Source organism: Pezoporus occidentalis, unplaced genomic scaffold (genome assembly GCF_034315485.1).
Source record: "Pezoporus occidentalis ecotype Australia unplaced genomic scaffold, CSIRO_AGI_Poc_V1 ctg14, whole genome shotgun sequence".
NCBI classification, from domain to species: Eukaryota; Metazoa; Chordata; class Aves; order Psittaciformes; family Psittacidae; genus Pezoporus; species Pezoporus occidentalis.
The window spans coordinates 1,616,287-1,633,774 of record NW_026913209.1 but is presented as its reverse complement, the minus strand read 5'-3'; the positions used below and the strand labels follow the sequence as shown (position 1 = coordinate 1,633,774).

General features: G+C 37.5%; 1 protein-coding gene across 2 annotated transcripts in view; it reads right to left on the bottom strand.

Annotated features, from left to right (window-relative positions):
• ZNF277 (zinc finger protein 277) overlaps window positions 1-17,488 on the bottom strand; it is a 53,092-nt gene that overhangs the window by 1,577 nt on the left and 34,027 nt on the right. For both annotated transcript variants that reach the window (XM_062609566.1, XM_062609567.1), the window contains exons 5-10: window positions 13,997-14,088; window positions 12,548-12,658; window positions 9,421-9,553; window positions 2,525-2,592; window positions 1,254-1,350; window positions 683-725 (exon numbers count right to left, since the gene is read on the bottom strand). In XM_062609566.1, coding sequence (XP_062465550.1) covers window positions 683-725; window positions 1,254-1,350; window positions 2,525-2,592; window positions 9,421-9,553; window positions 12,548-12,658; window positions 13,997-14,088 — 544 coding nt within the window. The remainder of the gene's footprint in view (window positions 1-682; window positions 726-1,253; window positions 1,351-2,524; window positions 2,593-9,420; window positions 9,554-12,547; window positions 12,659-13,996; window positions 14,089-17,488) is intronic.

Sequence of the window (17,488 nt, the reverse complement as noted above, 5' to 3'; positions counted from 1 at the left end):
GAAACACAAGATTTAATTTACGAATGCTTTCCTGGATTCAGCATAGAGGTTGATAAGAGTTTATCACCCTTACAGCACTGGCAGAATGCTGTAACTTAGCAAATCAACTGAACAACTGCTTTTTTCCCAGCTATAGAGGAAATAGCCCTTCTTTTAATGTAAAAATTGTAAATACTTTGCTTTCTCTCGGTCCAAGTAAGTCTCTCTGCTTAGTCATCAGCAGAAAGCAAAAACTGGCTGAACAAAGCCTAGAGCACAGACTTCCCACTTGTAATCAAGTACCAACAGGCATAACAAGAATATCAATAACAATAATAATAACAGCAATAATAATAAAAACATCAATAATAATGATAATGATTGTAATAATAGTAGTAATAATAATTCCAGTACTCCAGCAGCCAGATTCGGGATTCACAGAGCGGGTATTTGTAAAAGATACTCTGCAAAAGAATGCAATGGTTCTAAAGAAAATAGCAGACATCCTTGGTACTAACAACAGTTCCAGAAAAATAAAGTGTTCTTGGCTTCCTTTCGTAAGCTGGGAGAAACAGTTTCCATAATGGAAAAGTTAAATGTCCGAACAAAAATCAAATCGATATAGTTGTTTTCCACTGCTCTTATGATGTGGTTTTCTTCACACTAGTGGCAAACGCTGACAACTACAGCACCTCTTACTCACCATGATCTGACTTTATTTTAGGAAAGTCAAATCCATGTGATTTCTGAAATGAAAAAAAAGGAAATAAAAAAAATCTTATTTCCACTACTTCTACTATTTCAAGTTAAAAACAGCACAACATTTCATAGACTGACACAGACATATGCATATAGATGTGCAAACCCTACTACATGAAACAAACACCCTCCCTTCCAGTTTTGCTTCATCAGGAGCTTTTATATTCTGTTAGACCGCAACACTCTCATTAAATAGTTAATTAAAACTGAAATGCAGATGCTAACCATTAAGTGCATTAAATCATCAAACCACTACAGTACTAAAGATGCTCTTTACTCTTTATTGCCTGTACCAGTCTGTACACTCACAAGTAACGGCTAGTCATAGTCTCAATGTAAAACTTGACTCATCTGTCTATTTTACAGAACTGATGCTGGAGATGCATGCAGTACTTCAGCTCTGCACTAAAGAAGGCATTCCAATGCAGCAGCTGATTGGATCTTAACAAAGATGCTACAATCCTACTCTTTATTTCCAAAGTGATGAAAGAACTGTTACTTAAAACAAGTCTTACCTGCATGTGAAGATACAGTTTTTCCGTGGTGTCCGCTTGTTGTTCACAGAACAGGCAAACGGCACACACAGGATGCTCTTCCCAGTCAGACCAGTCCCTTATGATTCAGAGCCAAAAAGATTCATTTAATTGTGGAAAAGAGAAGAGACGTTTTGTGAAAGGGCACTTCAGATTCTGCTCTCACAGCAATATTTATTTCTCTAGAAATAAATCCAGAGAAACTGAATACTTTAAAGAGGTGGAAGAGACAGTGTGGATTTATACCTGAATACAAGAGTAACTGAGCAGTTACTGTTGGCTAATTCCTCTGCAGACAGGCAGTAAGTCTTACTTGAATTTGCCTGCATGCAAACAGCATCTTAACTTCAGTTTCTCTCCAGTTTGGCAAGTCATCAGATATTGCATTCTGTGTTTATAAGGTCTTTTAAATTCTTTTATACCTTTCTAATCTTTCAATACACCAGCCAAAGACATAATCATCAGACAGACTTCATTTGAAGTGTTACTTACTTATCAAATATTATTATTCCTGAGGCACTCATTTATGCTACATTTAGACATGCAAACAGAGAATATTTTGCCAACACATTCGTTTAAAACCCCAGCGCTACTGAGGGATAGAAATATTCTGAGGGATAGAAATATTACTGTAAACAAGTATAATCAAGTAAAATTAAGCTCAAGTAACAGGCAGAACCAGGAAGGTAATGGACCCCAATACCCACAAATTACTTCCTGCCTATTCAATTCTCTATGGCCAAGGAAGCCACCTTTGCAGTGATCTGAGGGCCTGGACCACAGAAGAATGCAGAGGAGAGGTAGATGTCACCTGCAGTCGGTTTTGCTGGGAAGTTTCCTTTGAAATCCTGCTTTAATTTCTAGTTGTTACCTTTTTATCAGACTTTTTAATGTAACTTCTTTCTCATGCTGACATTTTTGATGTTTACTCTTGATTTTTAAATTTGAGCAAAACTCGTTCAGATGGTTTTTTGGTATGAAAGTAAAAAATAACTCATTTTACCTACATCATTGCAAACACAAACAGCTCCTGTTTGAGCTCTGTGCAAATGAAAAATAAGCTTCTGGTTGAAGTACAAAATTTACAGCCCTCACTGTGGAGAACTGTCTTTAATGAGAACATTTTGGAGTTGATTTGGTTGGTTTAAATGAATTTTAACTGTGTACTAACTGTGCACAGCATTTCCCCTGTAACTACTTTTAACGATAATGGCCTTGCAAGTCTTTATAATTGGCATATAAGTAACTCTTACTCTTCTAGGTTATCTAGTAGCTCCCGGTCATCCTCCGACTGCACTTCCTCCCAGGACTTTCCAAATTCCTGGGGAGAAAACAGAAAAGAAAGAGAAAAAACATTTCCTGTTTCACATCATCCTTTATATATCAATGGAATTAACATCTTAGAAATCACAGTCAACATCTTATTTTGGATCACTTCGGTACTTCTGTGAGTTAAAGGTAGTCGTATGACATTGCTTTAGCAATGATTTTTAAAGTAATGATTTGCTTTGTCTTTTAATGAAGCATTTCCCACCCTATATCTCAGAAGATGATGATTTGGCACAGAGTTCTCAAGAAAACCATCCACGCTCTGTGTAAAACTGAAGCGTTGCAACACTACCAAGATGTTCACAAGGTGGGTACATTATCACCGTCTCGAGTTTGCCATCACAATTCTTCTATCCAGTCTGCCTACGCTGCACTTTATGCAGCATATGCTGCTTAAATAATGCAGCTGTAACACCTGAGACTTCAGTTGGCATAGCTACACCAGTCAGAGCTCGTACCTTGTAAGAGGTTACGTTAGTGAAAACACATGGTGTAAACTTAGCTAGAGTACCCCAGAAAGGCAGCATAGGGCATAGATCCAGCGCATAGCCCTCTGAGCTAGGCTCCAGTTTCTCTTCCATCCTCTTCTCAGACGTGAATGTAAGCACACCTATTCATGGTGTTCTGTTTTTCCTTTTACTTTTTGTGTTGTTTATTTATATCTGAAAGACCTTCAGCACAAAGTACATCCCAATACATTTGTGCAGCATTCAGCACAATGACAAGCACTCTCAGCATGGCTGCAATATAAATAACAGGCAATAAAACGCTGAAGTGCCCTACTGAAATACCAGCAGTGATCTTTATCTACTGTTTTCCTTTTGCTCTGATTCTTCCTCCCTTTAAAGTAAACCTGAGCAAACTAACCTGTAAGCAAAATAGTATTTTTGAAATCATGCTTTTGACTGCTGTGAAGGATTCACAAAGATCACAGTTGACAATCTCATACTCAAATAATGGCAGCTAATAAGCTCATACATTCATTTATCTCATTCAAATATTCTCTCTAATAAATATATTTAATAACATCCTTAGGAACAAGTATTATTATTGCCTTCATGGTTGGTTCGCAAAAGAATGAAAAGATATCCATCATTTAACAGTTAATGAGAATTTGCAATGCTGTTAGTGTCTATCAGGTAAGCGATAAACAAATGTCTCTAGACAGCTCTAAACATGTCATCATATATTACAGAATGAAAACTCAGTAATTAATTCAGTGATGCTACATGGCTGTGTGCAAACTTGCTGAGTTACAGGGGAGACTCATTAATGTCACCATCACTGTGAGATAACATGAAGCCATTAACACCTCTCACCAAGTTCTCAGGGCCCCACTCTAGTTTCTTATGGCTGCTAATGTTAACACCTTAATGAGTGGATACTCTCTTACAACCATGCAAAATGAAGACGAATGCTCACAATTTTTCCTTGTACTAGCTTGAAGTATATATGCATAAAAGAGTATGTTCAAAACAGCAGCCGATGTTAAACTTCACCTTTCAATTACAGGTGAAAGGGAAAAATCACACAAAAGCTTGATTGTTGTTACGGTTTCTTTATGAAGTTTCTGTGAAGAAGGCAGAGAAGGTCTCTGTTTCCCTCACCTATTTATATTCAGAGGAGGAAAAAAAAGGAGGAAAAGGGAAAAAGCTAACCAGGTCTTGTATCACTGGAAAATTGCACAGTGCAGGGGTAACTGGGGACATTGTGATGAAAGTGCCAAGAGACTGAAGCTGAAGCAATTGGGTGGGCAAGAGTTCCTCAGAACATTCTTAAAGCTCTTCCAGTTGTTTTGATTTTTTTGGTAACATACACCTTTTCAGCTCTACAGCTTGATGGGCATCTGGGACCAAGGGTGCCTTTGTTACGTATTCAACTTGCCTTGCTCTTTCATCTGAGATGCAAGAGCTCTCAGCAACCATCTCTAGAGATTCTCAAGAAATTCTTAACAAAACAAGAGAAAAAATAGACTTGACATAGTTTATAGTTCAAACAGTAGAAAAAACATAATTAAAAAAGCTACAGGCCTTGCTATATATCCAAGTGAACCCAAATGTGTACGGTTTGATTATTTTCTCTTCCAAAATGAAGTCAAAATGCACAGAGATGAATTGCCTCACTGACAATTTACCTTCTTGAGTGCAATTCTAAAGGCTCTACATGAAGACAGTCCGCGTGCTTTACTGAGGAAAGATACCCCAACTTGAGAAGAAGTGCTGAGACAGGAGAAACTAGAAAAGCAGCTGGTATCTCAAGCAGTTTTCCCAAAAGAACAGTTATAGAACTACCTGAAAACAGAGCTCCAGGCCCGTGGAGCTCAGAAACTCCAAACAGATGCTGCTTTCCCCTGCAAATTTCCTTTTGCCCTTCTTCTCACCTGCCTTACTGCGATCATCTGGGTTGTTTTATATTGCTGCAGAACTCAAGATGCTTAAGCACATAGAAGAGGTTATACCAACATTAGTTAATAAGCATTGGATGAATTTCAATATGAAGCATTCCCCCACTTGTGGGATTTTAAGTTTTGAACTATCACCAACTGATGAAGGGTTTCCCTTTACTGTTTTGCAAAATATACACTGTGTAATTCAAATAGACTAAATATACCTAGTAACCCTCATAACAAAACATTCTTCCACTGGCCCCCTCAGGTAATGATGAATTTGGGTTTGGAAATAAGGAAAAACATTTTTTACCTTTGAGGAAAACAGAAGGCTTTATGAAACAAGTTTTCTAGTAGGTAATAGGTACCATTTTTCAGCTGTCTAGCTTAGTCATAAGCACATTCATTATCGTGATGTTACATTACTACAGATACATGCCATTTGTCAATTTGAAAATAAACATCTGTGCTTCTTACAGAGCATACGTTATCCTTAAAGTGCTGCTGCTAACAATCAGGTGAACACAGAAGGGAAGGCCCTCTCAAGTCTTGGTCCATCTCAGTTCCTGGGGCTGGGAATAAGAGAGTTTTAATATTGCCTTCTGCTCTTTCACGGCCTCCAGCAGGCACCGCAGAGTACAGAGTTCTTCCCTCTCTGTTTTTCACTTGGCCCTTTGGGCAACTCCTGGGGCCACAGCCTAGCACAGGCACAGAAACAAGAAAATTAGGTTGGAGGAGTTTTTTGAGAAAAGAAAAATAAGGTAACCTACATGTATATCTTGGAAGCATCGTTGCTCAGTTCTTCACCCTCTACTATCAGTTGGCCTTTTTCAATTTATACTTCAAGCCTTCCTGAATAGGATTGGCATCATCTTCCATACTTACACAATACTGACAAAAGACCTCCAAATCCACTGGGAAGTCTGCACTGCCTTTCAACTCATTTGCATAATCACAAACCTCCCAGTCTAATTCAATGCAACTACCCAATAATAAACTTTTGATACTTGCTTATGAAAGAAATCTCACGCATGACTAAAAAGCTGCCACTGCTACTGAAGATAGGTGTAATTTACCTTAACGCTAACATGTAAATATGTCAATTAAATGGGGGTAGACAAATCAAAGCAGCTTGTACACCATGACAGAAGTCATAGAAAGCCTCAGAATACCAGAATATCTGCAAAGGAATTTGCACTGTATTACTCATTGCTATACCAAGTTGGAAATTTAGGGGAAGGAATCACCAACAAATAGACATAAAATGTAACTTATATGAAAATAGATTCTCACAACCGCATTAAAATGACATGTGAAGGCAAAAGCATAATGGAGGGCAAGGAAGAAGGCAGGCAAACCTACTGTTCTAAATGAAATCAATGGGAGCTCTGCCATCAGTTTAAAAACACAAGTAAGAACTGGCCAGAAGATCATGAGGCAATTCAGCAGACGTTCTCAGGACATCTGAACAAAAAGCCCCTAAAATGTCTCAGTACAAAAGCCACAAATTAAAGGAAACTGCTAGTTCCAGCTTAATAAGATTATTTGATGCAGTGTTTGGTAAAGACAATATGTAATGGAAAATCATAAGAAAAGGACAATTATGTCTGTAAGATAGCTGTAATAAACAACTGTCCATTTAAGTAGCTTAATAGCTTAAAATTCAGTTGCTGACAGAAAAGTTTTATGGTGCACATCCTAAAAATAAAGTGGGTAAGACTGTGATAATACTGATGTTTATCACTAGAGGCCTACTTAGTGTTATAGTCTCTTTATGAAACCGAACTTGATCAAACTGGCATATAGTAAGATCTTTGTTACATTCTCAAACTTCAGTTTTTTTTATTTTTGTGAAAATATACAAAAATAGATAAATTGTATGCCTACATCTTTAGATCAAGGTGAATTCAGTAGTAAAACGTGAAACAGTCCATCTATTATGTCTGATAAGATATGTAATCCGTGGCTGTGAAATTGACCCTGGACATTTAGAGCAATGTGAAGCACAGATCTTAAAGACTCATTGAGAAGTCAGTAAAGCTTGACAGTACACGTTAGAAAAAATGATCCTTTATTAAGTTGTAAGTTGCTGGGGGAGAGGAATTAAAATCACTACACCCTTAATATAGACGCAGCTTGGAAAAGCCCCATCCTATTACATCAATATACCCTACTGTAGACTACGTATGTGTAGTAGAGAATAATGTTATTTCTCCTTACACATAAAGGCCAATCTACTGAACCCCCAGTGAACAAATTAAAGTTCTTCCTTTTAATCTTTTTCTGCTTTGTGCAAAAATAAAGGGTTTACCAAAGGCTATTTGGAAAGCAACACTTTCTACTACACAGGGACTGTCCTAAAAAGGTTTCATGTTAGTGAAAAATTTAATCTCACACAAAAAGTGTGCAAATACACATTGAACAGCAAACTATTTTGTGTTTAAGATAAAGTTTTTAGTCTGTTTTTAATCCTTTAATAATAAAGGATCCTTTTTTTTTTTTAAAGAAGAAATGTCAGCATTCTGAAATGGATACAGTTTGAAAGATCAGAAAGACTGAGTATAAACAGTTCACTGAGCAGAACGTACTGAGAGACAACTGAAAATGTGTAGAAAGAAAACAAGTCTGTAGCAGAGCATATAGAGCCAGAAAAAGAACTGTGATCATTCAAAGCATGTCCCAGAAGAGGCACTGGCATCACACTACAAACCTTGCACATGAAGGCCCCCAACCACTTCTGAACATCTTGGTTGTTTGACATATTTTAGTTGAATTATATTTATCATCCTCTGTCTGCAATAGCATGGACCTGAAAAATACATCTCTAAGTGATGCCACTAAGTTATCAATATGCGAATTGATTTAGGCTGGCATAAGGAGTTAGTCTGAAGTCCTGTCTGGAATACCAGCAATAACTAAAGAGGAACAAGTGACTTGAGCACTGTCCTGTGATTGCCCATACTGTTTAATAGTTTGCATGTTCCGTAGCCATGCCAGCAGCACTATCCAGACAATGCTTGGATGTGGTTCAGGAAGCATATAGGCTGTATATCATTCTCAACAGATATGGACAAGGCCACCAGTTTTGGAGCAACTGGAAAGAGTGGGAAAAGAGGTAAAGTATATGAATATTAGTCTTGCTGTTATATTTAGTTTGGCATATTCTGCTTATTAACATGACACAGGCACTGTGTCTGCACTGATGTTATGACCTCCCTGTATCATAATGGTTGTCTGTGCTTCCAGGCGGTCATTTAGCTCAATTTCCTCATCACAGCTGGGACAGATTAAAATCCGAACAATGAATGCAAGTCAGAGACAGAGGGTAATTTAAAAAGGATGTCAAGTTCTGAAAACTGCAGGATTACCTGCAGGACTAGCAGAGAAGAATAAAACTATTAAAATAACTTAAAACAATTACAACATTAAACTCAAGTCTGTTAACTTGCAAGGGAGAAGTGAATGCCCAGTTCTGTCAAGGAGCTGAGAACATGTACCCTCCAGAACTTCACAACCTTTTCCACACCATGCAGCAAGTATAGGTCAGTTTTTAAAGCAGCAATATTTAAATATCTAGAAAAGAAAATACAGGCCTTAGATCATTGATATTTTGAAGGAAAGCATAAAGGATCACAGAGAAAATTCACTCCATCTTGGGTAAAAAGGACTTGGTAGAGCATTAAACATACAACATTTTGTTGTTAGTATTGAGTAAAACCCAGGTAGAGAAATTAAAGGAAAAGAGTAGGTAGAACAGTCAAGGATACCTACTTATAACATAGGTCACACATAGAAGGCACAAAGACTATTTCAGGTGAAATATAGTTACTTCTGGGACAAAATGTAGCAGCTTTTGAAGCAGTTCCTATATTCATAAGTCAAAGACAGCATGTGAAAATCTTTTACGCACACACACACACACTCTCAAAGGTCTCAGATAGAGAAATATTAATACCTAGCAACACACACCTACCTGGAGGCTAAAAATGAACACTTACTTTTCCTTTCATCTATGTATCTTTCATTTTCCTCCTCTTTCCATTTAATTTATACTCTGAAGAGCACTTTCAGCTTAAGCCTTGTAGAAAACAAGCTCAAAGCCAACAGCATTCAAGGCAGACCTCCATTTACTGCATTATCTCATTTTCCCTTCTGGTTTTTAAAGCAGAAGCTGAGCACTAATGACATGATGATTAGCGTCTCTTCAAGCTACATTCTTGTATCTCTCAAAATCAATTCTCAACAACAAATGTTTACTATTCCTTAGATTAACAATTATCCAGAATATCATACCATAAAAAAGCACATTTCTTAAGAGTCCTTCACTTGATTTTTGACCTTTGTACTAATTGCAGGTTTGGAATTACTTACTTCTAATAAGATATTGTCTGTATCTCTGTAGTCAATTTACTAATCATTCATAGAACCACTTACCAAGTAATTAATAATGTAAAATTTGTCATATTCTTTGTTTTTGGCATTGATTCTGCGATGCTGCTTCTTTCTCATGTGATCTTTAAGTGTGTTTTTGTCTCTGAAGACTTTTTCACAGTATAAACACTGCAAACTGAGATAAAAAGGTTGAGGTCCACACCGTAAAATAAAACCAGAACAAGATAATAATCTTAGATCACAGGAGAGTCAAACAAACACATGGATGACAAAAATAACATAAAATAAATAAATAGGTAATATAAAAGTTTACTGTTTGCCCCACATGCAAAGTGAGAGAAAAGTCTGATCACCCAAAATTGTCCTACCAGCACACAGGAGGGACACTGACTGGTCAACATGTAAACTCTTAACTCAGCATGCACTTATACTGGCATCCAACCCATCAGTAGCTGTGTATTTATAATTCAGAGTGAAAAAAACCAAACTCTGAATGTGCTACGTAGCTTTAAAACCAATTTAAATCAGCTGAATAGGAAGTTTGATATTTCTAAGTCAACTGAGAGACTAAATGAAAGTTTGCCAGGGTGAGCAATGGGTTTTGAAAGCCTGAGAAATTGAATTTAGTAAACAAATTCTTTCATACGCACACACGTGTATATTTTAAAAATAATATCTATGTAGATACATGAATTATTAAATATATATACACAGTACTTGAGAATTTGAAAACCTTCATTAATGAATGACAATTTTACCACATTCAGGTCTTCCAGAGCAATTCAAACAAAACACAAGTATATGCGCTGTTTTAAATTCTCTGTTACAGTACTGTAAAATAATTGTTCTCTCCACTGCAGTATCAACTAACACCTGCACGCTGAGCCTGTAAAGGATTAAGTCAAATCTCCAGGCTCAGAGAGTGGTCTATAAGGACAGTAATCTGCACTTCAGCCTAAGTGGGTGATCCTCCCTGAAATAGATGATGGTCATTTTTTTTTCCTGGCAGAGACATAGCAGAGCCCTGAGCTTATAGGAACATCATTGTTTAGTGGATGCAGGTCTTGATTCTCCAGATAGCCAAGATGGTAAAACATTTTTCTTATAAGTGATGGCTTACGTGTCCTACCATGATGGAGACAGGTTCTTGAGCCATTTGAAAAATTATCTCCATGGAGGGATTGGGAAAACCCCTAGAAAATAATTTCTTATGAAATAAAAACTATGTAACTGTGGCATTTTATCTTTGTATTGGAGATACTGGCAGCAGGAAAAACAATGGGATGGGAGGGTAAACGACAGCACTTTAAGACACAAAACCCATGGATTTTTTTAAAAGAGCAGTGTCTCTGAATTAAAATTATTATTATTTTTTTTCCTTCCCTTTACTGACAGATGAAAGCTTGATTGTACAGTCAGAAGGAATTTTAACAGTGCCCAGGTCAGGTCTTTCTGTGATTTCCCCAGGGTTTAAGATACAGGTGGTGAAGAACACAATTATTTTCTTACTCAAGCATTTACCCCCACAAAACCCATTAATATTGTGCCTAGAAGGTCTGTACCTACACCCTGAAAAACCTCATACTCCTTCAGTAAAGGTGTATTCAGATTCCTCTCAGCTCTTGTGTGTGGAGCAGCAATTCAGGATTCTCAGTATGTTTTTGTCTTCCAAGAACTGCTGTTAACACTTACACGCTTAAGGAAGTTTTGAGTTCTCCCTGTGCTTTGTTGGTAACCATAGGTCCTATGGCAGAATGTGTTTTATATATAAAATATATATATAGTTTAGATATATATATATATTAGATTTTATATGTTATATATCTAAAATCTATATATTTTAGTATCTGCTTTGCTCCACCTGATAACAGTAAAATGTTTGCTCTATTTGTGAAAGGCATCCCTGGAAGAATACTTAATACTTTTCCTCAGCATATACAATGTAGTCATGCTATTTGCCTGAAACAAGATTTTCTCTCCTCTTAATAATTATTTTCAGGCACTGTTTTACTAGCACGGCTATGAAGTTCATTCTTAGCAGTAGGAGAAGTGGCCTTTCAGTGCTTTGGAAGTAATTTAAGCATGTGTATTAACTACAGAGAGGATGTGCTTTGAGAAACCTTCTAAACAAAAGCCTAGGTCCTACTGATAAATAGCAAAGCTGCATGGTAACTCACTGCATTGGGCAACACCAATGGTAAAATATATTCTTAATAAATCTTCATGTCTGGAGAAAGTTAACATCTATCTATTGCAACTGCACATTCTTTGTCAAGCCAAAGACTAAAACTGAGAGTCCTGTTGCCTTTTCCTTCCTTTGAATCTTTTATTTTATTTCCTTCCTCCGTACCCCGAGATGTACAAATGAATAGATCCTAAACTGACTTGGAAGGCTGTTTAATCTAATTTCCACATCCTAATTTTCACAGATCCAAGTTTTCTGTGGCTTTCATAACTAAGCCTAAGACTTAGGCAAATTTCTCGTACAGTCTTTGATTACGGACTGTATTAAAATCTACTAAACTTGTTAAAGCCAGTTTGACTTTTAAAGAAGTAAATTTTCAGCTAGGGCTCAGTTTGTATTTGTGGCATGCTTCTTATTGTCCCATTTACGAAATCTATAAAGGGTACTTAGATACTTGCAAAGGAAACTCGAAGTAAAGAGTTTCTTGTTCTTTGCTACCTAAGCTTTTCTTCCAAATACCCTTTCTAACTTCTTCAGCCATCTCAGGTTTATGTGTTTCTAAGGAAGCATGTACACTGGCTTTCTCCTGCTTTGGGATGTACTCTGCAAGCAGTAAAGAAGGGAAGGAGAAAACATCCCATGTTATTGATATATAGAGTTGAACAAATATAACAACTTTGTATTCAGTGATTAAAGAAATGTTTAGCAAAAAGACTGTGATAAGAAGAACATTAACAATTATGAGTAAAAGGGATGTGCTATTACTGATGTCAATGCAATGCATAACAACTGAAGCTTTGTGCTTTCAAAGAATTAAAAGAAAGCCTTCTAAAGAGCACTCACAATAAACTTATGTTCTCTGTTTCTTCTTAACTAATTATGAATGTTGCATTAAATTTAACCCAACTTATTTCCAAGGTAAAAAAAATATCACCTAAGTCCATTAACACCCCCCCCCAAAAACCTAAATAAAACACTACTTACTTGTCGAGCTTCCTCTGTAATACAGCCAAAAACTCGTAACAATTCACAATGTTATCTGGCAGCCCAATGTTAAAAGCATGCTCTCTTGCCATATGATTGAGAAGGACAGATCTACAAAAGACATAACAAAAAATCGTATTATTCAATTAGTGACTCAAAATACACAAATTGCTGTAAAAATGCACAAAAGCCAACATTAACTAAACAATAATAATGTTGCTGCCACTGCTAAAAAAAAAGAAATCAACTTCATTAAAATAAGTTTTCAATCTCAGCTTTGCTCAACATTCAGTAACATTTCAACCGCTTAATCTATGCGCATAAATAGTACCTTTTAAGTGAAAATTACAATATAGTTTATTTTGACCCTCACTGTTAACAAAGGTCATTTATTAACTTGAATAAGCAAATCACATGATTCAACCAACTATCTTAAGAAACATTCTAAAAAGCCATTTTGTTTTCTCTGTGCTAGTTAGCAGAGTGGAAATTCTTGTATGTGATATGCTTTTACATCAGCATTGCACAGCACTAGCAATGCAAACAGCACTCACAAGTACACACGAACAAACATCATGGATGTTCAAATCAGGTATCTTCCTAATAGAGATATACTGGTTAATTCTTTATGTGTCCAACATCTCTTTATGCCTCAGCTTCTGCTTTTGAGGACTCAATAAATACCCAAGTGTTGACACTGCTAAGCCTTGCTTTTACCACAGTCCAGGTGTGATTTTCAAATGACCTGTCAGACCCAATAAGCAGAGGATGAAGTTCCAGGGCTGAATAATGTGAACTTCACTACAACAGTCAGTGAAAAGGATTGGATGCTCACACCACATTGGGATAACCTGTGAGGACATGACCCTGGGTCCTTCTACCTTTCCAGAGTACCACAGCTAGCCAGGCAAACACACATTCAAAGAAAAGACTCAGCCTTTCCAGCTGAAACTGATTTACTTGTACAAAGAAAGTTTCTTTGGAATAAGCACTTGAATGGAATTCAGGCTTGCATTTGACTGATGCTGCAAAGCACTCCATTCTCTAGTTTTCCACTCTAATTTTCTAATTTGATACTTGCATTCACACTGGTTTGGTGAGGTTTAAATATGAAAATATGTAACTAGATAGAAACATTTTGTAATAGCCATACTGGCTTAGGTAGCTCTCCTTGCCACTATAACAACTGCTGAAAAACTGTCTATCTTTAAAATGGTTCAGTTCCCAACTCCATCTTGCTGGGTAGTATAAAGAGTTGTACTGGAATAAATAAAAAATTAAGAAATAGGTCGGGGTCTATTTAAAATGGCATTGCAGTTGAAAGAAACACTTAAACTATACCCTTAATTCTAACATTGGGCACTAACTGGTCCAATGCCATCTAAACCACAAACAAAGATGCTGAGCACATATGAAAAAAATCAAAAGCAAACAGGTAAACAAACCAACCTGTTTCCTGTGAATTCTTGATCGCAGAACATACACATACTATGAAAACTTGTGTCATCTCTCTCACGCTGTTGCTGTTCTAGAATTTCTCTCTATGAAAAGAATTAGATACAGTCATTCAGAAAAAATAAGAATCATTCCATAACATAAACTTATTTTACCTCTTTATCTGTACTGGTAACAATGAACTGATAAAATTAGAATGTGCTGCTGACAGAAACCAGATATTAGTATTTTATAAGGGTGGGTTCTCACAAAAATGGCAGTTTTTGAAAGGCAGGACGTGCTCCACTCAAGTGCTAGAAAAGTTCTCCTAATATCTTACAAGATGCATGGAAAAAAACACAATCCTCATTGAGATTTTATGCATACATTTAAATAATTCTGTATGCCACATGTCAGTTTATTGTTTCTACTTACGGTTCAGATTTATCTTCAGTATCAGTGAGCAAATTATTGGGCAACCACATAGCACCTAATACAATGACAAACTAATTGCAGGCGATCTAGATAATACAGGACCGAGGATGAGCCCTGGCAGTTTCTGCAAGAAGCTGTGCAACATCCTGAACTCAGAATAAGCTGATTGCCTTTACCACTGGTCCTGCTTAATGTGGAGCAACAGGCCAGGCAGCTTTACAACACTTGACATAATTTTCCTACCAACAAAAACACGCAGCAGATGATTTTCTCTGGTGCTGTAACAGCAGCAGTGTAGTTATACTGTGGAATTACTATATACTTCAGATGGAAAGGCCATAATCATCTGGGACATGGGACAATCGCTGTTTGGATTAAACCAGCATATTTTCAGCCCAGTAGTACACTACCCTGTACTTGTGTTTTAAGTACTAATAATTAGTAAAGGATTTATTTCCTATGCAATGTAGAGATGCTACCACCAGCTCTCTGACATTTGGAATCCTGACTGAATATCTTAGGAGATTTTCTGAATCTCTTTATCTCCTTAGAGCCTGCAACAGTGGAGCTTTGTTTCTCACCTACCTCTTTACTAACTCTTTTGTGTGGATTAAGATCCAAATTTGTTCATAGTCTACAGCTAAATTCAGCTATGCCTGTTGGATAAGCTCCAGAGAAGGCAGAAAAGAAAGCAAAGAAAAAAGAAAGCAAATAACCCCCTTTCTCAAAAGAACAAGGCTTGAGCAATTGTCATTACAGGTCCTGCAGCATGGACGGGCTGGTGTGGGTCAACCACACCACATCCTGCTGCCCCCTGCTCAGGAGGCTGATATCGGGCAAATAAGTGTTCTGTTGGTTTCTCCTAAACCAGAGCAGCACACTATATAGAGAGGGGCAGTGTGATGAACAGGATGCCTGCTGGAGAGTGCGGGAGCATGCCCACCTGAGCTACATTTGGCCTAGGGCCAGTGGCTGCTGTGGGGGATGAGCACACTGTGCCACAGCCTGTTTTAGGGCCTCATATTCACCCCCACAATTTGCAAACTGCAGCTTTTGCACATCAGATAAGAGTCTGTTACCCTGAAAATGCAGATCCCTGGGCTTTTTTGGATGTTTTTGTACTACAATGTATATATTTGAGGTTAGAGTCATGCTCAGCAGTGCCTACCTACTCAAATTTTAGGTCATATCCACTCATGTCCTGCTGCATTATGCAAAATGTCAACTAACAGAAATATAAATTCCTGTTTTTCAGGGCTGATTCTCGAGGGAGATAAATGGAGCATAACACATTTTGTGAGAGCCCTTCAGCAGAGGCACAATTAAGCAAGGGTATATGTCTGCTCCACATGGGCAGCGAACGTCCCACAGCACGCCAGTATGAGCTGGTACTCATAGCTGTAACCTCTCTCCACTCAGCATGTCTGACCTTGTTTGGTTAACCTTGAATGTGAAAGCGTCTGCGTGTAGTTTATACACTTTGTAAAACACACTAGAGACTGCCTGAAAGAAAATCAAAATATTTCAATTCAAACATTAAGATAGCAAGGGTTTAACACCCATCCTCCCATTAGAGATATTCCAATGAAGCTTCCTAATTGTACTCTACTAGGAGGGAAAAATCCCCCATGTTCTGCACTATCTGGCTGCCTAACCCCAGATTCTCACCTCATACAAATTGCTTACTGGAGCCCTGGTGAGCTGCTGCTCCCAGTTATGCCTGAAGGGGAAGCGCACTGTATCCTCCACACTGAAGGTGCTCCTGCTACCCTCCTCTTTCACCCTTCCCATTTCCCTCCCACCAGCAAGCTCAACAGCTGGTAAACTCTGACTAACCCAGCATCGTTGTTCTACCAATTTACTCATCAGAGATTAAAAAATATTTTCCAAGGTGGACACTCCCTTTATTGAATGTTGGCATCATTCATTGCTGGAGGGAACTTCTGAAGCCAGAAAGCAAATCTGGTACTCGCATAGGTGAGAAGTTAGAAGCACTGGTTCAAGTAAAGTACAGCAAAAGGCAGAGAGCTGCTCTTGTCCCTACAGACATTCCAACCCTTCACTTCACTGCCGAGACTCTTATGGGAGAAGAGCAATTACAATAATTTGCATAAAACTTGAGGTTTTTCTGAGTGAAGACTTTCAGGTGGTAATAAAAGCTTAAACTGAAGCTATGAGGCAGGAGATGAGTAATTTACTTTAATACCTGCACCAGTTACCAACTCCTTTTAACTTTTAGGGATGTTAGCAATAATTTGTGGCTATAATAAGACAAAAATACCCAAAATATTTCAGCCATGACGATTTTCCAAACCTTTTTAGGACACTGTGTTGTATCAAAGTATCAGAGAAGGACAGGACAAAGTCATTTGAGGAAAAAAGCACATATGTTATTTTTCTTTTGAAATGAATAAAAGAATTAAGCATAGACAGGAAAGCTAATCCAAAACACTAAAAAAAAGTGTTTATATATACCAGGATGATCATCTTTAAATATACCAGCACACTAAATTACTAATACAGAAGAAATCTGATCATTGGTACGACAGTTTGTAACCCGGAGTGTAGAAAAATGCCCTGCACATTCACAGGGCACAGTTTGAGGCTGTGAGGAATTCAGATTTTCTCCTAGAAGGTGGTAATTTAAAACGTGTCTGTAAAAAAAATGTGCCTGTTCCTCTCCTGGGAAGCAGTATTTTGGAAGAAATTACCCAGAAGTGCTCACACAGTATGCATCAGCAAGAATTCACACCAAAAATCAGTAAAGATGAAAAATGCATACTTGCAGCTAGTAAGCACTTTTCCCTAAACAATTACTTTGTTTCTGGTTTGCAGCTCAAAAGACATTCAAGAAATATAAAAGATCTTCAAAAGGCAAGACTAAAACTCCACTGAGTGACAAAAGCTATGGACTCAGGACAATAGGCTTTATGGCACATGAGACTTTTCTGATACTGTAATTCCTGTCACCCTTCCCTCCAACAGACACTGTATCCCAGGTGCTAAATTAGCTTTCTTTATTGCTGTCACTGTTGGGTTTTTTTTTGTCATACACTCCTTCCTTTACTAACA